This window comes from Apostichopus japonicus, chromosome 20 (assembly GCF_037975245.1).
Source record: "Apostichopus japonicus isolate 1M-3 chromosome 20, ASM3797524v1, whole genome shotgun sequence".
In the NCBI taxonomy this organism is placed as follows: domain Eukaryota; kingdom Metazoa; phylum Echinodermata; class Holothuroidea; order Aspidochirotida; family Stichopodidae; genus Apostichopus; species Apostichopus japonicus.
The window spans coordinates 15,689,793-15,713,631 of record NC_092580.1 but is presented as its reverse complement, the minus strand read 5'-3'; the positions used below and the strand labels follow the sequence as shown (position 1 = coordinate 15,713,631).

Sequence of the window (23,839 nt, the reverse complement as noted above, 5' to 3'; positions counted from 1 at the left end):
CTAGGGAACAGCATCAGATCCACGACGTTTGGAAAGTGTAAGAGCTCCACAAGTGGGACTTGTAGATAACAATTTTAAAAAAATGGAGAAATTACTTCAAATCCTCTCCTTTTAACACATCCTTAATTCCAATATACTTGATGTCCTCATGTGTTGTTTGACTGAATTTTAGGTCCCTATTCGACCTGATGAAGTCATTCAACAGATGAGAATGACTTTCATGTATATCTTTTCTTTATAGAGAGTTGACGAAAATTTCAAACTATTATTATTATTATTATGATTATATGACATAATTCTACAATAGCGTATACTTGTATTCTTGGCGAAATAAAGCCAAGTGGTTTGGCCTCTCTCTATTCGTATGATATTTCACTTGACTATATAATATCGCTGTCGAGTGAGGAGGGTAGGTGGAGGTGGAGGGGGGGGGTCCCTTCATCAAAATATTATCCTGAGAAAGGTCACGTATTGCAACAATCGCACAGTTCTTAACATTATATATACTGTTCTTTTTGGTAAGATGTATTCCATACCTGAAAAGTGTGTATGTTAGAAATGTCGCCACTAGACCTAGCATAGATACCACGCTACCGACGTACGATATCAGTGTTAGAGGCAATGTATGTTGGGGAGGCACACCATTGCTGAAACCAGTATCCTTAGGAGAAAAGAAAAGATATTGAGAGGGAAAATAAACCTATTTTATATCGATCTTGTAAGCATTAACATACAAAGGTCAAGTGTCCTTTCGTATAGGATTATAATTATGGAAGTACATTTTTAAACGTGAAGCAATACAATATTTACTACGTTGTGAAAATACCATTACGATTTTTGGTTCATGGAAAAAAAAATTAAACACCTTTTAAACAAACTAATGAAATGAAATGAAATATTTTCCCCATCTATACCTTCACCTTTATGGAAAGCAAACCTATACATTTGACCCTTCCCCATTTGCAGAGAGTCTACGGTATACGTATCATATGACATCTCTTTTTTTCAAATATTTGAAGTTCCTTCAGAGAGAAGAACATCATGGAGTTGAAAGGTATATTTGAAAAATACATATTAATTCTAAACAGAGTACACATTTTGACCATGCGTATGGAAAAGTCGTAATTTAATGCACGTAATAACTTTCATTGCAACTTAACGAAAATTGTTCACTTGTGTGTACTAACTACATAGTGGATTTTTTTTAAATTGAAGGTCATTTTGTTGTAAATTATTAGATTTAAAAATATGAGTATACCGACTTGAGATGACAAATAATAAATGCACATCGTGACGGGTATGTAATGATCGTTAGTGGTAGTGGTCCTCGTCTTTCTTCATAAAGATATTTAACTATATCATAATGTGTAATATTTTGCTCACCCTCTCAGCCCCTTGATACTCAAATTGAACTTTAAAATTCATGTTCCCATGTGACTGCAGTAAGAAATAATCAGTTAACAGTAATAAAAGCAGGAGTGAATTTAATATATATTTTATATTTTTAACACGTAAAAAGATGGTTATATTTGTCAACAATGCTTTCGTTAGACATGAAAAGGTTGCAAACAGAATACTTGCTTTGATTTTAAATTCCATCTTATATGTAGTGGAGGTGATGACGTTACCGTATATAGATACAAACACATGCGGGTTCCCCCCCCCCCACCCCACCCCTCATTAAGGGTTAAGAGTTTTAATCGTGTCTGTCGGGTATTTTTCTCCCCCCTATATATATTAGATTCACTCTTTACAAAAAATGTTCCAAATTTGCGTCATACAATGTTCATACGAATGTATGTCCATTTCCCCCCATGATTATTCCATTCAAGTGTGACGTAATGAACCCAAAATTTGAGGCCCTGACGATGTCGGTATATATTTAGAGAATAAATGTGCAGATGTGTGAATCGGATACACTTGATGTATTTAAAATTACAATAGACGTTTCTAAAGCCATATATATATATATATATATATAAATACTTATGCCGGATCGATAATACCTAACATGCGTATTTTATGAATTTTCAAAACGTACCAAGAGAACAGCGAAATACGTGAGATGTGTTGAGGTGCATTCAAGGCTGTTGTTTCCGTCCACGTATCGAACCACCTGCAAGCCCTCGGTGGTCCAAACACCAGCTTGAATAATACAAAGAGGAAAATGAATAACTTTCATTCATAATTGTTTACAGGAACCACCACGTTTTTGAACACAACATCAGGAGACATAACATGTCAACGTGGTTATAAACAGTTCTTAACTCTAACTGTAAGCCCAATTAAATTATTAAATCATATCATAACCAGGAATTATTTTCGACCTCTGCAAGAGCAACTGATCCCAATTCATATTTAGGTATCGCAATTTTATTGTTTCACCCAGTAAACTTTGTTTCATTTAAAAGCAAAGTATTTTGTCGATTACAGTATTTTCTTTCCTTTCTTCTTTTTGCTTTGGTTTCCTGGACAGAATATAAACGATTGCTCTTTACCTGTTTCGTCCCAAAAGGCGCACTTATACTTTTTTCCGGCCTGTAAAATAAAAGAAGAATTTAATTTAGTAACCTTGATATTCACAGATGCACTGAAATAAATCCTCCGCCATATGCCTGATGACAAGGTTATCTATATAGAGATGATTTGATGATGATGGTCATTAAAATATCGGTACTCATTGTTATAGGACTACGTCACGAACCATGGTGAAGTTCAACTTATATTGTGAGATGTACATACCAAGGTTGACTTCCCTCGAGTAAAATGAAACCATTAGGGGCAATTAAAAGATTACTTCTGAATTGTGTAAGGCCACTTAATGACCGGCAAGACCTTAAGATAGATTTTATTGAATGTCTTCACTGGAATTATAAGTTAAGGTTAAGCTATTTGCCGACAGTTTTTGTTAAGGCGTTCAAGATGCTATACAACTTTAACAACCATTTAGTTCGAGAAGATATCATAATTACTACATATCAGTTTTCTTTTATTTATTTACTTTTATTTACTTTTTTTTAAATATTATTTAAATACTTTTATTTATTTATTTATTATACAGCAATTAGGGTTGATCCATTACAGTACTCAACCAGAAACAATAGTGTTATATTTTGTGCGTGCGTGCGTGCGTGCGTCGTGTGTGCATGTGTTTAGATAAATATATAATAACTAACAACCCTCGGAGACCCATTCTTTCACTTCCATGTAAAATGGCTGTTCTTAATATTAGTAAGTACAGTTTCGATATAAGATATGAAACCTTTAATGTCAGCCGATTCTGCACAGAGATTACAGTAACTACTGTAAATCTAAAGTATTGTACCACAGTAAATACTGGATCGTGCTGACAAATCTGATAAATCGTTAGCATGTGCTATTAGGATTACAGTAAGAACTATATATATATATATATATATATATATATATATATATATATATATATATATATATATATATACATATGCACGCAAGTAAACAAACGAAATGTTCGTCTTCAAAATCAGTGCTTGACTGATGATGATGACTGATGATGGCAAGGTCGCATATGTTTTCACGAAATAATTCTATCCTTTGACGCTTTCGATACTTTGATGGAAACGGGATTCCTTCCTCGGTGCGAAGCTCAACACCCACTGGCAACGAGAGAACCCGACGAACAATAAGTTTTTTAGAGATAACCATATTCTGACAGATAACAACTAAGAATTTATAACACCTTTTAAGGTCTGGCTACCATTTACGTATAGGCTTTATAATGGATTGACTTCTTTTCACAACTTTCCTTCTGAAATATTTATTTGCTAAACTGATCGTCACATTAAGAACCACATGGGTTATTGAATATCTAATTCGAGAAGATTGTAACACGATATTCAAATACTTCGTTAAACAAGAAGGGAAGATGTAAGGTGCATTGCCGTATGTACAATACGCCACTTTATAGAGATATGGATATATGAAGGAACTTGGAGATATATACATATACATTGCATATATATATATGTATATATATATATATATATATATATATAAACATATATATGTATATATATATATATATATATATATATATAATATATATATATATATATATATATATATATATATATATATATATATATATACAGCAAACAAACACAAATTCTTCCTTCTGATTCCCTAAGGATGGGAAAAGGAAGGAGCAGCCAGTAAGATGTCAACATATTGTCAACAAATAAATACTTTGCATTAACGACAATTCTTGTAAGATATTATAGCAAATCACGTACAGTGTTAAGAACTTGTTTAACCCTGCCTGCGTGAGAGTTATACGTTTATCTATCCTAAACCTAAAATTTAACCCGCCCCCCTTTGAGTCGTGTATATAGAACGATTCCATAAATCGCTGTAGTGTCTCTATCTACTACGTATTGCTACTATATATATTATTGCAAAATGGATTATTAAACAAACGGTTTAAAACAAAGTTACTATAGGCCTAATCCATTCAGCACATTTCAACCAATATGTCTTGCATAAATCCATATAGGAAAGCTCTCTTCTCTATAACGCGCATCGCTGATTTATATTGCGTTTCTTCTTTTAACTTTTCCAGTATATATACGGAGGAAGCGTTACTGAAATTAGCCATTATAAATCACGCCGTCACATCATTCATTCTAGATGCCTGTGTAATGACTTTGTCACACACGTATTGTGTAATAAAATTCAGACTCAAAATACTCTGAGAGAGCAGAGAGAGAGAAGAGGTAGGTCAGCTGTTCATCAGCTGATGCAATCAATATCATCCAGTTTTAAAAATTAATATTGTAATATAATAATGATATCTAGGGTATAAATCAAATGGGAGAAAAAAGTGTGATCGAGGTTTATGTCTAAAAGAATTGGAGATTTGTCTAGGACTATTACCCGTATATATATATATATATATATATATATACATACATATATATATATACATTTTTTCAATGGAAAGAATATTAGTGAGGGTCAACTCATGACCATACATCATATGCATATGAAACACACGAACTTAAAGGGATATTCCGGTGGCTGAAGTTGATAAAAATGCTGGAATGACCTTTTTTCTTTAATTTTGTGGTATTGTTTAATGCATCTGGCAACAAAAGAATGAATGATGATGTCACGGCAATTAGAATGAAAATGTCCCTTTTTTCTATAATATAACTCGCTCTGCATTTTAATGATTTTTGTTTAATAAAGAAACTTTGATAGCTAAACAAACATCCGAAATGTGTCAGATTCAAGAATAAATCAACAAGAAGTGCAACTCTGGAAAAGCAGATTTGAAATTTCACTTCAATCGAAATGGCTTAATTGGGGTTTTATACTGATATGGGTAAATATCAGATCTACTATCCAATATAATTAAAGAAAATAATAAAACCCAGCAAGACCTTCTTTTTTTCTTATCTTCTCGATTCACTGAATAAGCTGAAAACTGTAAGCTACATGGTTGGTTTACCTGCGGTATCCCGATGGAATAGTTGATTGTTTGAGTCAGTCCAGATACCTGCCGACCTGTCAGCTCGGCAGAAATAACCATTTGTTTATCTGCATCGAACCCCGAATTGTCTTCACTTCCTCCTTTCGATAGAAACAGCTTTCCGTTTTGCAGACTAGTGAATCGTACCCTATGTTTTGTCTTTTCTTTGGGACCAAATACCTCTGCTGGAAGACTTATCGACGTTTTCTGATGATAAAAAAATAATATTTATACTGTTAATTAAAATGGATCAATAGAAGTACGTGACTTTGTTTTATGATTTGTTAACTTGATCTATCTTGTCTCTGCGATAAGCTTTTCTTGCATCCAGTCATAAGTTTGTATAACAAGAAATGATTGGGCTGAAAGCTGAGAGGACAGATCGAAGCAAATTGATGTTTTTTTTACTGTCACGTTCCTCACGCGGTACCTTCCACAGGGACAAAATTCCTGCAGGGTTTGTCCTTCCCATTTTCTTTTTTATTAGCGCAACAATCTCCTCAGAGAGAGAGAGAGAATGTATCTTCTACAAGAAACATGATTTTCACACATAAATCTCCCAGCCTGCAATTCTGTTACAAAATGACAAATTTAACCGCATACTGACAGTAGATATTGATTTCGCAATGTCTCAACAGAAAATACCTATTGACTTCTGATATATATATCTTTTCGGGGGGTGGGGAGGGGGGGGTGTATTTGACACTCGTGCACAATGCTTCTTCCTCCGTGTGAAGTAGCACGTAGAAAACGAGAAAAAAAATTATAATAATAAGTCATTGAGTATGTAAGTGTTAAAACTCTTCAATGACGTCACTGTGAATGACGTTCTGTGCGAAGTCATATCTCTCATTAAAATAGGGAGCATACGCATACTCCCTTATGTTCTTTTTGAGTACAGACACTTCAACAATTCGATACTTCGCTAAATTTAGGGGCTTCTTCTTCTGTTCCTTCCTCTCCTTTTATCTATTAATTTCTGCATAATTTTATCTGTTTGATATAGTCTATATTTATATATTTACTTTGATTAATTATTCAATGACTTTGTATTATTAAAACGCCAGAAGAATGATCTTTAAATATCAAGATTGATTGATTTTTTTTTTATTATAGCTTTGCTTAGTAACATTATTCAAAAGTATAAGAAATAAGAATCCGTGCCTGGAAGAGAAATAAATGACATACACCTTTGGTCATAAGCATAATAACACTCCACAGTTATACGAAATCCTTGGAGCGCCAAGTGGAACTCTGGGAGCATAAATTCTCAGCTGGCGTTAAACCAACAACACTAATAAGATTTGCTTCTGGCTTGTAGATTTAATGGCTGTTTCATCTGTGTATAGCCTGCCATATTCTGAATTCAGAAAATACATACCTTTTTTTTGTCATTTGGGAAGATTATTTTTATGATTATCAAAGAATTATACTTTTAGGCAGAATTTGTGTCTGGCTTATGTTAAAGTCTCAAGAAAAAATGTTGGTATGACGTAGCCTTTTCTGGGCTTTAACGATAAACACCTTTAAAATTTGCCATATTTTCACTGGAATGCTCCTTTAACTTGATGGTGACGTAGGCTCCCAGTGTATACCTTATTATTTGTGTAAATGCATGTTTTGATAAATTCCATATAAATCAATAAACAAAATTTGACTTCATATATAACAACACGCTTGGATGATACTTTATACCATTTGTCTTTGACTAGTTTGTAATGGATTGTAAAACATGTCATTCGAGCTAGGAATAAAACTCTTATGTTTTGTCCATTGAGTTTTGCATTGCAACTGAGGAACTGACCAAACGGTCAATGTGTTAGACTAAGTAGTCCAGCCACTTTCATTGTCGAGCCTTAGAAGTTTAAAGGGCTATTTCTCAAAAATTCAAAGTAGTATCGACATACAACCTGAACTGCGAGCAGTGTCCCTTAACATTCAACAACATATTAAACTTAACTTTGGGCATTAAATCATTCTTTTAACGAGTTATTCTTTAGCGAGTTGTGATATTTGTGGTTACGTTTATCATTTGTAACTAAAGAAGCTTTTGAGTTGATTTTGATCAATTTCTGGACAATGTTTGATACTAAAACATCCTATAAAAAGTTAATTCATTATAGTTTGAATGTAGACTACGTTATAAACAATGAAGTAAGCAAATTAAACATTTTGAAGTTTACTAATTTGCGGCATATGATTAAGATTGATGTGAGCAAAAACATATATCGGTGACAAAGTGTTAATACTCGTGTGTATTTATTTAGAAACTCGATCATAAACTTTTACTTCGTATAAAAAATGTGTGAGGTGGTATCTTAACTTGAGCAATTTTAATTGCATTTTAATTGTATGAATTATCTGCTTGGTAGATTTTCATTCATTTCAAACTAAATGGATTGGCGAAACGCAAAATACTGCTTTAAGAGTAAAACAAAAGTCGACAGATCTTTCACTGCCTAAAGATATAGCAACTCTTTATAATTGAAGCCCTGCATACGACCGAACTCGTGCAGCGCGAATAAAGATAGGCAAGGCAAATAAACTCTAACGTGACACTGCAGCCGTATATACCGTACCGCAGGGTAAATATTGAAATGAGGCCGGGGGGTGGTGGGGTGGTGAGAGTGGGATGGAGTGGTTTAGATACATAGGTCTCCGTCTCAGTTCTGGAATTGCAGAGAGTCTTCCTGAAGTGAATTAATTATCTAAATGTGAATATTGATTTACACAATAATTTATGGATATTACTGCCAAGTTGACCAGATATGTATATAACACGATCTGTTAATCTTTGCTATACAATTTAGTTGACCTCACAGAGACGAACGAAGTGAAAGTTGATGCATTTTTCTTCTAGTATTATTATGTTCTTATCGGACGGATGGGGCGGTTGCGGAGTCTAATGACATAAAAAAAAGTTTAAAAGTTTAATGGTTTTGTATAGTTTTGTAATAGCGCCTGTGAACATTGTTACGATGGATATTGTCGCGCTTTATAAAGTAAAGTAAAGTAAAGTAAAGTTGTATTATTATTTCTATATATACATATATAGTAAGTTGGAATATCCAGAACAGTGAAAAAACTTCCAGCCTCCACCGGGATTCGAACCGGGCCTCCCGCTTTATATGCGGACACCCTAACCACTAGGCTATGGACGCTGATTGTATGTCCAGAGGTTCGAAACCGGTAAGGTACGGTATATATATATATATATATATATATATATATATATAAATGAAAATCGTAATGAGTTGGAAAATCAAGAACAGTGAAAAAACTTTCAGCCTCCACCGGGATTCGAACCACGGGCCTCCCGCTCTGTACGCGGACACCCTAACCACTAGGCTATGGACGCTGATTGTATGTCCAGAGGTTCGAAACCGGTAAGGAAGATCGTAATTCCACTGTAGGCGTTTGTCACCTGTATCGAACAATACTAGTTCTGTTTTTGGTGACATATTTGCCTTACTCTAGAGATCAAACATGATTCTAACCAACTCGAAATCATTTGTGATTCCTAAAGCCGGATCTCGAATGAGATACTTTGAACAGACTTTTGTTAACTAAATGGAGGTAAACGACAAAGGCAAATGAATATATATATAATTGAAAACGTATATATATATATATATATTAGAGAAAACCAGAGAAAATTTGAGAAAACCAGAAATATAAGATGTGATACATAATTGACAAATAAGGAGTAAAGAACGGATTACATATGTTTGTAGAACTGATAGTTGTTAAGGGGTCCCAAGTCTTTGTTGAGGCCGGTGATGTGAGACTTAATACGAAAGATCCAATCGATTTCTTTACGTTTACGTTCAGTAGCTGATTTGAAGTTCGAGGCAATTAAAATACATTTTAATATTTAGAGAATGACTATAAAGATTGAAATGTGAATAATGAATATGAATAATAATATATATGAATAATGACCGTTACAAGGAGAAAGTCTCTACCTCAACACCACCTTCAAACACAGATCGACAACGTACAGCGATATTCCCATGCTGTCTATAAATATAGGAAATACAGTGGAGACGATTCGCCGCACCATGAATCGGTTTTTAATATTGTTATGATCAATTTCACGGTCTATCTTCAAATTGTCAAGTACGTTATTTACTTTCAAATTATCCACTCCACTCCACTTTTTTTTAAAACTCTTTAGAGATTTATTATACCTTATAATGCTGAAGTAATGGAGCTATAAGTTGTATGTTTTCGACGACTGAATTCGTTAAAATGTTGAATAATTTTGATCGTATTTAGGCAAAGCTGGATACAAACTGGATTGAATACGTTCTTACTCACTATTGGTTAATTAAAGCAGCATTTTGCGTCCTTTTCTATGATTTTTCTCAACCTCGCTGACTCCATTATGCCATAACGACATACATAACTAGCTTATCTATTTAAATCTTACTTCAAATGGTGGCATAAAAGTCGAAAAATTTGTAACTTTCAACTTTGTTTTTCTCCAAGATATTTTCCGTTGGGATCCCAATAAACCTCGCCCATAATATGAATATTTAAACACTACGAACGTCATTGACCAATAGGCCTACGTAATACAACACCATGCTTGATTTGTGTACAGTCTATATGGCAGTTGTACCAGGGAGTTCATAACAACTCCCTGGTTGTACCAACGCAAAGTCTTGAATCTATTTTTAGCAACGGCTCATAACTAAACCTGTATCTCTGATTGGTTGAATTCAAACTAGTGGGTTTGGGGGAACTGTATGCGATTAAGTTTAACTGTGGAATTTGTCGTGGACACTTTTCTCTTTATCTGCAAATATCCTTAATTACTCACCATTTAACGTTGTTGGCAGGGAAAAACTTGGCTTATATCTTAGTTTGCTGTTTTGTGATTGATATATGTAAAAAACTCGATGGACATGTCAAAAAAAGTAGAAAACGGCGACCAAACGCAAAATGCTGCTTTAAAATATTTGTCAAAGATGTTTGATGGGTATAACTGAACTTGGCGTAGACGGCGTTCCATGGATTGGTTTATATCGCATAGAGTTCTTCTTTCTTTTCTCTTGTTTTGAGTAAAATATACAGATGCACGAACAGACTTTTATGTTATTGTATTACTATATGAATTAGCCATCGTTAGAGGACAGATAACAAATGCAAACACTATATATACATTACATTGAAAAAATACTTCAAAGTTCATGACACAACGCACGTAATCACACTGAAATAAAGAGATCATCAGATCATGACAAGGGTTTCGAGCGATAAACGGTTTAATTAAAGTGTGGTTTATAACTAATCAATATATAGATTTAACTCGAAGACAAACAGCCTCACAGCAATCACTGAGATTGCCTGTAGGATGGCATGCTCACAGAATTCCATACAATTAAAGTAGTATCGTGCATGTTGATAAAACAGCGCATCATCTTCTGTTAAGCAAATATACATGAGCACACCAAACCTTTAATTTTAGGGGTTTTTTTTCTCTCTCTCTCTACAACCGATCTAGACTTTTCTTATGACTTGTTCTGTGAGTTTAAAGGTCATTACTATTTCCCAAAATATGCTAGAATGTACAATTAATGGTCACTCATTCTCAAGCTTCAGCAATCTGTTTTATTATTACCATAATCAAATCTGTGTACCTTTCATTAATTTCTATATACATATATAAATGTAAAAAGGGCAGTAGGGATAAATCACAAAGTGTTTCAAATAATTGTGTTTTTTTTTTGGCATGCAATAAGCTTGAACGTCGCAGTTACGCGAAGATGTTCTCGAATAAATATACAGTTGTATAATTATTAAGGATAACACTAACGTGAATTGATTTATACAAGTCATAATTCGTCACTATTTTGCTTCTTTATACTCTTCAACAAACTGCCCTGTATTTTACCCTTCCTATTTGCTCTGACGTGTTAGCAATATACAGCTGAACTAGCTCCAGGGGCTTGCTTGTTAGCTAATCCATGAGTGAAGGACCTAAATCACAAAGTACACATGCCATAAGGTTGTCGTTCGATATTTTGTCGTCTCAGGTTCAAATCAATTAGTAAATTACCTCCGACTTGCTTGATCAGTGCACGTCTGTATTTAACCAAACGTATTCAATGACACATATCTATATATATATAGATGTATTTTATTTATAGATATATACTGGACTGAGATACACTGAAGCCATTACTGGGATAGATATGCATAGGCCTATATCACGTTTTCTTTTGTTTCAGGTTTACAGACCCCGTTGGGTAAGTGAACCACACTTTCAATAATGGGCAAAATTAGCCTTAATAGGAAAGGGGACACGGCTTTTTTGTTACAAATCACGCGATTGTGTAAAAAAAATAACCTGCCGTGTGCCTCGCAATCATTTTTGTCACGCTAGAATTTTGTTAACAAGATGAGACGGACAAGGGATCAATATCTTAATATCACCCGGTGAAATGGAAGGGTAGAAAGACAGAGAGAGAGAGGGGAGGGGGGGGGGGGGGTGGGTGGTTGGTTAGGAGGGGAGGTTAGGAGGGGGAACTTTGAATAGCCTATTTTTTTTGCACCAAATCAGATACCTGTACAGATCCCAATGTCGGTTATTTACGCTTTTATGCGGTAACTGATGACCGATTTTTTTTTTTAAGGAGTAGGGTGGGTTCATGCAGCAGCCAATCTCCATTATAGCACAGGTACTGAGATGGGTCTGCTCAACCACAAGCCAAATAACCATGTCTAAACGGACGCATATACTAAAAACAGCTCTCTTCAAGGTGATTGGGATACATTATATTTTAGTGTGAGTTTGTGACGTCTAAACTTCAAATGTCTTTTCATCCCCCCCCCCCCACATACACACACACACTTGTTTTATGGGGGTATTGTATTACCTAAAACAAATGACCTTCCCCTTATTCCAATGCTTTGTCTACGTTACAGATGACTATTATTCAACAACTATGTCTTGCAGATTAAGGACCCCCTCCCCCACCATCACCTCACCCATTTTTGCATTGTTCGAATTCATGTACCGTAATCTTAACAATATACACACTAATACCATTCTTCTGATGTTTTGGTGATTTCTTTTGTAAAATTACATCTGTGGACTTGAAATTCCTTTACTCAAGTCCTCAGTCTGCAAGTGCACACGCATACACATACACGCACATACGCGCGTGCGCGCGCACACATTACCATTAACAACAGAATCTGATCGCATGCGCAACCACAATAGACACACAAGAATAGCAACTGTTAAATGTGATCCACCTGAACATCTAGACAGACAGCCGGTGCTTATATGCTCTTTATTTGTACTTTTCACCTCTTAAGTTGCCAAAAATTCGTGAAAAGTTGGATGTATCCCAACATTCATTAATCGTATGTATGCGTGTGGGTGTGTGTTGTGTGTTTGTTGATAATAATCTCCACGCGATATTTTAATGCAATCAGTGAACTGATCGAAATTTCTTAGTTTTTGCTTCTTCGGATAACATCTCCGGTGAATTCCGTTATCCATCTAATCTGTGTTCAAACTAATGTGTTGTTGAAGCTTATGGACTTTCAGTGGGTTAACTGGAATGTCAGATTCACTTCAAATTCCTATATAATCGTATATCTAAATATAGATCTTAAATTAGATAGAGGATATTCTCAAGGTACTCTTCTAAGTATAGGAGATGTAGCCTTTAGTCTCCGAGGATGAATCTGTCTTGAATATGTCCTCCAAAATGTCTATATACGATCTAAAACTTACTGAAAGTTTACTCGAAAGAGTTAATATCAAACTTGCCAAAAGTTTTTCAAGAGTACTTTCCTGACGTCACAATCATATCTCAAACATTTATAACTGTTTGAAGTCATATTTAATTTAAATGACTAATCGATCGTAAATTCTGTATAAAGGTGACAGTGAAATTCTTGTTCAAATTTGAACATGGGTACCCACTATTAATTTTTATTTTTTGGCCTTTCTGTCGTATTTTGGTGGTGATGGGGGGGGGGGGGGAAGGGGATGGGTTGTTCTTTCCTCTCTTCTTGTTGGGGAGGGAGTGGGGCTGGGGGATTCTCTCATCACGTTAAATATAACAAAATGATTATCTATCTGTTATACCAATATCTCAGATGTCGCAATTAAATATTAACAATTCAGGACATGCAACTCAACCTCAAATTCAGGATCTCAATCCAAACTAAAGTATGGCTATAAATAACGAACTAAGAATGCAACAGTCAGATTATAGACGTTATAACGGTGCTTGGCTGTTTTGTTTATTCATGAGAATGGCGTACCGTCGGATCAGTTTCCTAGGATTTTCTCTCTCTGCCCCCTTTCACGTAACCCCCCCCCCCCTCCCCCGTTCCCCTAATCACCCTTCGCACAAACTGATCGTCTTAGTAAAATAATTCCTTTACTGCCCGCGTGCTCCACTGCAAAGGTGGAGTAACAGAACTGAGAACCTCACAAAGCAATAAAACGGATTTCTTTTTCCAATTCCCAAAATTCAGTGACTTATAGGGGATATACTGAAATATAAATGCATGGTGTTTTCTATCATCTTAGATCTTAGGAAAGCCATTCGGAAGAGGGTATTATTCCCTGAATGCTAAACCAATATATAGAGAAATAGTCCGCACTTACTGTCTCGTTCGCGTCACCGTCTTCTTCGAAAACTATTCCATCTGTGACGTCACTAGGGTCAGGCTCCACAATTTGTAGCTGCATGTTGGCCTCTCTGAATTCTATAGATGTAGTATTCTCCAAGACAACGTTCTCTCCGAAATCTTTTATTATTGACAATAATCTAAAGATGAAGAGAAAGACAAGCGAAACAAACCGTCGTTAAAAATCATAGGTTGGTCTGGATGGTTCATCTTCGGCGAATTACTTTGATTAGGGTCGACATTTATGGTACACGATATGTGGACATAAATATATATATATTAATAATACCTTCGATTACTGTTCAGAATTCAGGATTTATTAATGAAACAGAAGCCATTTCATAGCATGCCATAAAACTATTGACAATTTTGAAACAAAACTTTAAGGGTGTTAAAATTTGATAGTAACTGGCAAAACAGTCACAAAAAGTTTATCTTCAAATTGTGATGACAAATGGCAATGCTAGGTTGTATACAATGCTTGGGTAAAGGTGATTTAAGAATCTTTTATCGACCGAAAATGGGTTCATAAAAGTCACGGTTATGGCTCAGATTTCCGCTGCTACGAAATTACTCGAAACTACGAAAATGTTCGAAATTTCTTCGTAGGAGATACCTGGCGTTTCCTTTATTAAAATAATCCCATGGGTATACTTAATTTGATATATTATGTCTGTATGTGTTCAAGGTATATTTTTGGTGTATAGACTTCTATGGTTACTGATAATCCCTTAGCATAGGCTATATAGAATACTGGATAGCATAACGTTTTGAAGGAAAGAGCGCAGTTGTGGAGGCGTACGTGGTTTGTGTGTGTGTGGGGGGGGGGGGGGGTTCGTAGGGCCAGAAATAACACACTTACGTACAAGTTGTGATAAACAAAGTCAGCCTTGATGATATTATTACTTTTGTAAAAACAAACAGCTTATAAATTCATTCTTTTTGCATGACGTCATTTCGACAGACGCCCTCATAAGGTAAGATGTTTTTTGTTTCTCTAAGACGTCTGGCAGAGTTCAAATGTTACAGTGTCTGATGAAAGGGTATTCGAGAGCTACAAATCCGGAGCATAGGTTAAATAAGGGGGGGGGGGTATGGGATACATACATCATAAGTTATTCTCTTTTTCATAATATACTTAAGAAACTGAAGACTTTAAAAGAGGACCCAGGGACACAATTGTCCCGGGGTCCCGACAGGGCCCTGGGAGCCACTGCCTGCCTCCAGGCATAAACTGCCATGTACCCGTGAGTCCGCTATAACAGCGTACACATCAATCAATTAAGCAAAGTCTCCTTGGGTTTATGGAGGGGAGATTGAATCATTTCAAGTTTTTCGTTCAGTTAATCTGACAGCAGCTTATATGCTTTTTACGCGAAACTATTGGAACTATTCCTCACCATCACGAATTTGCAATCACATGTCAGTGATCACCCCCACCCCCCCCCCCCCCAAACACACACACACACTACCCCTGCACCACTCCCCTCACCCTTTCCCCTTCCCAGGCCCCCCTCTTCCTACTGCTCTGTCCACAATCATGTGGACGAAACACAAATGATTACACGTATGTATGTATGAATAACATTATAACTAAACAAATGTTATAATTAGCATGACAACTACCAAATTTAATGATGACTGTCACTTACGTTTGAGTTATACTTTACTAGTAAAAACTGTGATGTCCAAAATATGATGTTATATCATGTTCATGATTTATCGCTATAGGCCTAGATATTAATTTACAGAATAGACGAAGAGTTTCATGTTTCATTTGTTGTGCAACAATATGTTTTCACGACTCCACATTGCGCATGCTCTGTTTGGGGAAAAGTTGATGTTGGCAAATTACAGGAAACCTACCTCTACATGCGTAGTTAAGGTTGAAATTGAAAAGAAAAAAGATTGACTAAGAATTGTGAACATAATATTATATCCTTGAGGATAGTGTTCTTTAACATGACCTTTAACATATAATTTAAGGTTCATTAACTGATTTTTATATCAGAGCGAATATAGAAGAAATCAATAACGGATTTTTTTTTTGAATGTCATTGTCAACTAAAAAGGTGTGACGTTGTATATATTCGAAAAAGAAAGCCCTTGCTTTCTGCTTCCAAACTAGACTATGTTAGAAATTGATCAAGAGACAACTGAAAAACTTTGTCTACCATCTATTAATTTTACCGAGTGTGAAATTAAAATGCTGCGAAGATCATTTCTTGTTGCAAATTTCCAGCAAGATAATTTGTCATGTAAACTATACAGGCCTATACCAGTAACAAAATTGTCTTAATCTTCACATATACGTAGATTGCCCACGGGGATAAAAATCGTGAAAATGACTGGAATAACAACAATACACAAAGTACAAAGTGTTAAGGGCAATGGAATACTACAACAAACAAACAAATTTGCCAAATATAGGTTTGAGATTTGTGGATTGTTTGGATGGCGGTATGGTTTCTAATGGGAATACGACGGGACAATGTCGAAACCTGTTAAGTGCATGGAGAGAACCTGTTCAGTGGAGAGAACCTGTTCAGTGGAGAGAACCTGTTCAGTATAGAGAGAACCTGTTCAGTGGAGAGAACCTGTTCAGTATAGAGAGAACCTGTTCAGTGGAGAGAAACTGTTCAGTGGAGAGAACCTGTTTGGCCTCCTTTTCAGAGGCAGTTTCAGTTTACTCAGTTTGGTTTTGATGGATAAACTTCCAATTCGTCTTCGAGATATGGTCTTATCCTTGGCATTTATCATCAATGAATACTGATTTTACAAGGGAATTCAGAGGTAGTGTTGTTAATATAAGACGACAGAGTCGTACAATATTTCAGTTCACTCATTGTTTGATTATATATATATATATATATATATATATATATATATATATATATATTTATATATATATATATATATATATATATATATATATATATATATATATATATATATATATATATATATATATATATATATATATATATATATATATATATGTATTTATAGTGTGTGTGTGTGTCTGTGTATATACAACGCTGTTTCCTGTCCGCGTTACCCGATCAACTGTATAGACGGAACCATTTTACCCTAGGGAGACTGACATACGTCAATAGGCAAAATTGCTAAATTTAAAACTACTCACACAAATTTAGATGTAAAAGACAACGACATTGAATAAGGGAATATTCAATAGAAAGTAACAGGTTCTCCATAAAGCACCAAAATGAGTGTAAGTGAAAATGAAAGCCATCTTTATGAACAATAAATAACGATCTTATCACATCACTTCCTCCAGTCCCATTTACATGTTCCTTTCTATAAATCCGACTATTTTTGTCAAGTTGAGATGGGGCAGGCTATTTTTAGCGATGTATCGGCCCTCGTCGGCCTCAAATATAAGTTCTACTCTTGAACTCGTCATTCATAGTTTTGGAAAGGAATAATAAGAAAAGGAACATATGTTTTCTTATATACGTTTAAGCTTTAGGAATATAAATATTTATGTACAGATATTGAATTCGAGCTGCGGTATATACTCCCACTGGTCGGACGTCAAACGCGTAATAAATGAGGCCGGCCCATTGGTACAGTTGGTATTGTAACATTGTTGTTAAAAATATTCCATGCCTTACATAATCGTTGAACTTTTTGGCAGGCTTGTGTCAGATAATAGTTTAATTTAAATGACAGTACAACTATATACATAATAATAATACTAATAATGATATATATATATATATATATATATATATATATATATATATATATATATATATATATATATATCATTTTGCAACCCTTCAACCTAAGAACTCATCATGCATGTTATAATTTGGTCGCATTTGTCTTTCCAACGATGGGTGATCGAAACTTTAAAATCTTGTATCAAACCATCTACCTTTAACCATGCATGTGAAAGGTAATTCCCTATATTACATGACAATAACGATTCCGTAACATCAAAGCTAAGCCCTCAACATCTAGGGTTATAATTGATCCATATCCAGTGATGGATTAAAAGCAATTATGATTACTCCACTTATTCATTGAACCAACTAATCTTAAATCAATTTATCCCTATTCTGTAAAAAGAATGACTATAATTTAAATGATTGCATTTACAAGATGTTTTAACCTGGATATAATGACGCGCGTTTATACGCTTCAGTTCATGTCGAGCTTTCATCTGTGGAGCATGAAACCCTTTTTTTTTTTCTTTTTTTTCCTTTTTTTTTATATTTCCACTTCAGTTTTAGTATATGGACAACCAGCATCCTCTCCATATAGAGAATTTTCGGAGAGTATGCATGTCTTGTTTGTTATCGAGCAGGTATTAATAACATTGTATACTGCCAAGTGATATAATACATATACCTGAAATGTTATACAATGCATATAATATTCCGTAGTCCGGGAATGTCTGTTTGTGCAGCATTCGCTATTAGAGCCTACCGTTCGATCGTCTGCCTGACAGAACAACACCTAAAATCAATTGACAGCCAAGGTTAAGTTCTGCCTAATTGGTTTACTCAGCTTGCCTATGTACATATATATAGTTCATCAAAGTTTCAGGGCAAAATGTTACTTCATATAGCAAAACCGGTTTAGTGAGAGGTGGATTGTACATGTATACTTTATTACCTTTATTTATTAATATTATTTTTATTATGATCATCATTGTTTTATTATGGTTATTACGTTCACAATATGATGATATTATCCAAGCTTGTCATCATCGGACAAAATGTCGTCGATATTCGAATGTAGTTTTTAAAAAAAAGACGAAAATGCTAATTGAGCACATAAATAAATTTCGTCGACACAATGTAACATCAGTCAATACTGTATGCAGGCACGTAGGGCCTATGCTTTTTCATATAGTCATTCCACATAATAAATTAAGTGTATGAGACAGTGATTAATATGATTAAAATTAAAGCTGTTCTCGCCGCCTAGAAGCTAATGAGCTAGGTGGAGAGAGAGAGGGCGAGAGAGAGCCATCTCAAAATTTGCACTACCAAATCCGAGAAGAAGGTTTGTTAAGTCTAAGTGACGTCATTAGCATGCAGGTGAAAACAAGGACGGCATTTCGGATGGGATGATTTGTCAAAGTTTATGGAATGAAATCGATTCCGTTTGCCGAGGGCAGATTGCTGGCCTCTTATCTATCTCAGAAAAATACAAAAGGTACACTTCTGAAGCAGTGAAACAAAAAAGACCGTATGTGACGTTTTGTGTACGCCCCGCCTCGCATGCTTTAGTGGTAAAGTTCATTAACTCTAATTAAAACAAAGCCTATATAGCAGCTGCATGCATGGTTGTGCGTGTCTATAACGTTATTTCACTAATAATGCAAAATAAATGCACTAGGACAGAACTTACGTTGCTGTATAGGGAAATACCGTCACAACGAATGTGTATAAACACAAATCATTCATTTTGAATTTAAAATTAAATATATACCAATAAGCCTCCATTATACATGAATGACAAGGTATATGTAAAGGTCCAGCTTATTTTGCATATATAAATGAGGCAGAGGTTACAATACCATCAGTAATAACTGATGAGGCTTCCAGCGGACCCCGTTATTCTCATTTTCCAGTAAAATCGGTAACGAGTTCTGCCTATTTATCATGTCTAGTTTATAGATATAAAAGAACCCAACATTTATGGCTTAATTTGAATTGTTGACGGCTTCTCCTGATCCATGCATGCAGGATAATCCGATAGCAAACATATCTGGATCAGTCCCCGTTGTGAACAAGCACATACGTTCGTAAACAGTGTGAAGTATAAGAGGTTTCTCCTTGGTGTGAGTTCACACTTTGCCCGGTATACGTGAGTTTTATACTTTCATGGCAATTAGCCAATGGTGTCATAACCTCTGACTACTAAATGTTATGGAAACAGCCAATCAGTGAAGCGTTTCACAGTCATGTGATATATTGACTACCATGTACCCGAGATACATGTGATTGTGTATGTTTTAACTATACTGACTTCGTAGCATTACGTTGTACACGTCTAAAGTTGTTCTCCTTACTTTTAAATTTGCTGTTTTTGTATGCATCACGTACAGTTAACGGCAAGTTCTTCTTTTGTTTTTAACATATATATAAAGCCAGAACGACTTATATAAACACTATAGCGTGTGAATAAAACAAGACACTCTGAGTAATATACTGTCGTACCGTTAAAAGTTGTTTTATTTATTTATTTACTTTATTGATTTATTTTTACTAGTGAGCGATATGGATTAAGTGCCTCACGTGTGACCCGTGTGATATCTTCTCGTTGATTAAAATTAGATTGTTGTTTATTGACGAGTTCGTTGTAACTGGTCCAGCTTATGTAACCAATATAGTTAAATAATATCAGATGTGAAGCCTTTAAAGATATAGATTAAGATTATATACACCTCCGACCAAGGGCGTAGGAAACGGGGGGGGGCTGGGGGGCTTGGGGCGCCAGCCCCCCAGTGAAAAATATGGAGGGGCGGAAGTATCATTCCGCCCCTCCCCCCCCCCGATTCGCAAGTCAGAAAACCCCTTTTTCATTTCCAAATGAGAAACAAATCTCATTTGGAGCACCAAATTGCATCTAAGGCCAGGTGAAAATGCAAAATTCTTTACAAAATGGAGTGGATGTTGAAGTGTGCTATATTGCACCAAATTGCATCTGAGGCCACCTGGAAATGCCAAAAAATTCCAAAGGGGAGGGGGACACCCCCTCCCCTTAGACCCCTCCCCCAGGCCGGCCATCGGTCTTCAGCCCCCCACTCAAAAGTACCTTCCTACGCCACTGCCTCCGACCGTTAATTTACATGGGGAAAAAAAGAGAGAAAATGGAAAGATTTCTTACTCTCCGCCAGTGTTTTCTTCAGTCGTGCTTCTGGCCATAACCTCTGCGTCAACATCAAGGACATTACTGACGCAATGCATCATATCTTTGGCGATCTAACGAGGAAAACAAGAAGAAGAAAAATCACAAATTGACTTATCTATCCGCTTCATGAGTCAATTAGAAATAGGATTTGTTTGAAACAAGATGAAACTGGTTACAATTCAAGAAAAATATCGTTTAGCAATACGATAGTTTTTGTTTTGGGTTTTTGTTTGTATATGTTTACAAGATGTATAAAAGTAGCAATAGTTTGAGGGCTGAAAAGGTATCGGGCCAGATCTTGATCGCAAAACTATATATATATTTATTATATTAGTGTGTCCGCATATAAAGCGGGAGGCCCGGGTTCGAATCCCGGTGGAGGCTGGAAGTTTTTTTCACTGTTCTGGATTTTCCAACTCACTACGATTTCAATTATATGTAGATATATATATAAATATATATATATATATATATATATATATATATATATATATATACATACATTCTATTTTTAACACAGCCATGAAATTAATGCAGTCAATTTATTTACTTTATTTGTTATATTCTTTATTTGTTTTATTTATTTATTGATCTATTTATATATAGAACGTGAACTTATCTGAACACATTTCTCTATAGCAAAAAAGGTCCTCTTCACATACACATACACACACACACGCACACATAAATTGTCTCTGTAACGTAGTTTTGCATAACGCCATTTTCCACTAACTTTTACGAAATACATATACTTAATCCATCTTACCGATAAGTTTGTGTACGAGAAGACAGCTACCGCAGATAACAGCTCTACCGCAGATTCCAGCTCTTCTTCCTTCATGTCAGACGCCCTCTCTGTATTAGTTGCTAACTGTGACGCAAATGTTCCAGCAATGTCGCTGTTCAGTTCAGTCTGGTAACGAAAAGGAAGATAGCAACAACAACAACAACAACAAAAAACTTAGAAAAAGGGGGGAAAAGGTAAAAAAAAGACATCCAATTAAATTGACTTCTCTTCCATTAGCAAGACACTGATACATGGCTTGCTCGTCTACCTTTGACAAGTGGATTGGTGTTTACGAGGGAGAAGAAAAGCTGCCGGTAAAACCTTAGGCAAAGCCAAAATAGGACAATTTACGGCCACATAAGCCATTAAGCCTAACGACACATTTTGATTCCATCAAGAAGTTACTGGTACACTAGGTTTCTCTGCGGCAGCAATTTTTAAGGGGGGAAAGAAGCTAAGCAGAAAAAAAGGATTTCTTGTTTGTTCGTGGAATTTTTTTTAGGATTTGTTCTGTGTCCTTTAATCACGTTATTTTGTTTATTTTGTTTATGTTTTTGCCAAGTAATGTAACTTGAGTTCAAGAAGTCACAATGATTTTATTATTGTTGTAATATATATATATATATATATATATATATATATATATATATATATATATATATATATATATATATATATATATATATTTGTGTGTGTGTGTGTTTTATGGTACAATATATTACAATATATTTATTTTATATTTAGTTTGTTATTAGGAAGCGAGCAATTACACCATACCTTCTTTTCAGAATATTTTGTGGCCAGGCACTTATTTTCATGAAATTCAAAAGCAAATTGGAAATTTTGGGGAAAAGTAAAGGAAATGTAAATGATATGACCAGATTAAAGTAAATGTAACATAGTCAAGGTTATCTTACATAGGAGATCCTATAACGGTAGCGTCAACATTTTAGGAATGTGAATGCCAGATGTGCTGTTTAGAAAATGTTTGACATCAAGACAAGAATACTGTAAAAACATATTTTCGATGACATTTTTTTTACAATACAATCGTGATAATCTTAACCTATCTAGAGTAAAAATTTCATTACGAATGCCGGTGTGCTATAATAAATAATTCAGGGGAAACTTTAACTATGGAACGCTATGGATCGCACATGAGGACAGTCGAACCACTCATAGAGGGCTATATAGAATAATATTAACTGACTTTGAGATTCATATAGCCTTTTGCTTTTTATGAAGAAAATAAATAGCTCTTCTGTTTATCCCATATGAAATTATTTCAAAGTCATATATATATATATATAATACGCCATATAGCTTCACATATATAATTTATTCATAAGTTAAATTTAGAATACCGTAAATCTCATCTTGAAATGAACATTTTCACACATGGTTTTGATTTCTAATACTAGCACTTATTCAGACACACACTATATATTTAGAACGTATATGCTATAGAATGAAGGTTTATATTACTGTAAATGATGAAACCGTTCTGTACACTTCCGCAAAAGTCCCCGCCGTCATTATTAAACCGTACAACAATTTATCATGCTAATTCACTCAATTATACTATAAATAGATATGCAAATGCACCATAATATAAAAATGAAATTCGAAATCAAAGCAAAAGAAAACCAAAAAGAACTGTTTTACTTGAAAACACCAAAGAGCAAACTTTTATATTGCCGAGATTAATGTTTTACTTAAACCAAGATTGCATAGCAAATAACCATTTTGGGGGGGGGGGGTGTCGATGAATCCAAGATAAGGTACTATTCTTCCTTTGAATATGTATGTTATTTAATTGTTAATCTTTTCACGTGACAGTTTCATTTCATCGACATAGACGTAACATAAATGTTTCCTTTTGTTTTGTGAACATAGCAACAGCAAGTCCAACAACCACCATACAAGATATACAACCACTTCAGGCGATACTTAAATCCGCTCACATACTTTTCTTGCGCTTTAGTGAGCTG

General features: G+C 35.0%; 1 protein-coding gene across 1 annotated transcript in view; it reads right to left on the bottom strand.

Moving 5' to 3' along the window:
- LOC139961740 (adhesion G-protein coupled receptor G6-like) overlaps positions 1-23,839 on the bottom strand; it is a 51,798-nt gene that overhangs the window by 7,570 nt on the left and 20,389 nt on the right. The window contains exons 4-10 of the mRNA XM_071961181.1: positions 21,828-21,974; positions 21,038-21,132; positions 14,148-14,310; positions 5,489-5,716; positions 2,499-2,538; positions 2,042-2,145; positions 537-661 (exon numbers count right to left, since the gene is read on the bottom strand). Of these exons, the coding sequence (XP_071817282.1) occupies positions 537-661; positions 2,042-2,145; positions 2,499-2,538; positions 5,489-5,716; positions 14,148-14,310; positions 21,038-21,132; positions 21,828-21,974 (902 nt within the window). The remainder of the gene's footprint in view (positions 1-536; positions 662-2,041; positions 2,146-2,498; positions 2,539-5,488; positions 5,717-14,147; positions 14,311-21,037; positions 21,133-21,827; positions 21,975-23,839) is intronic.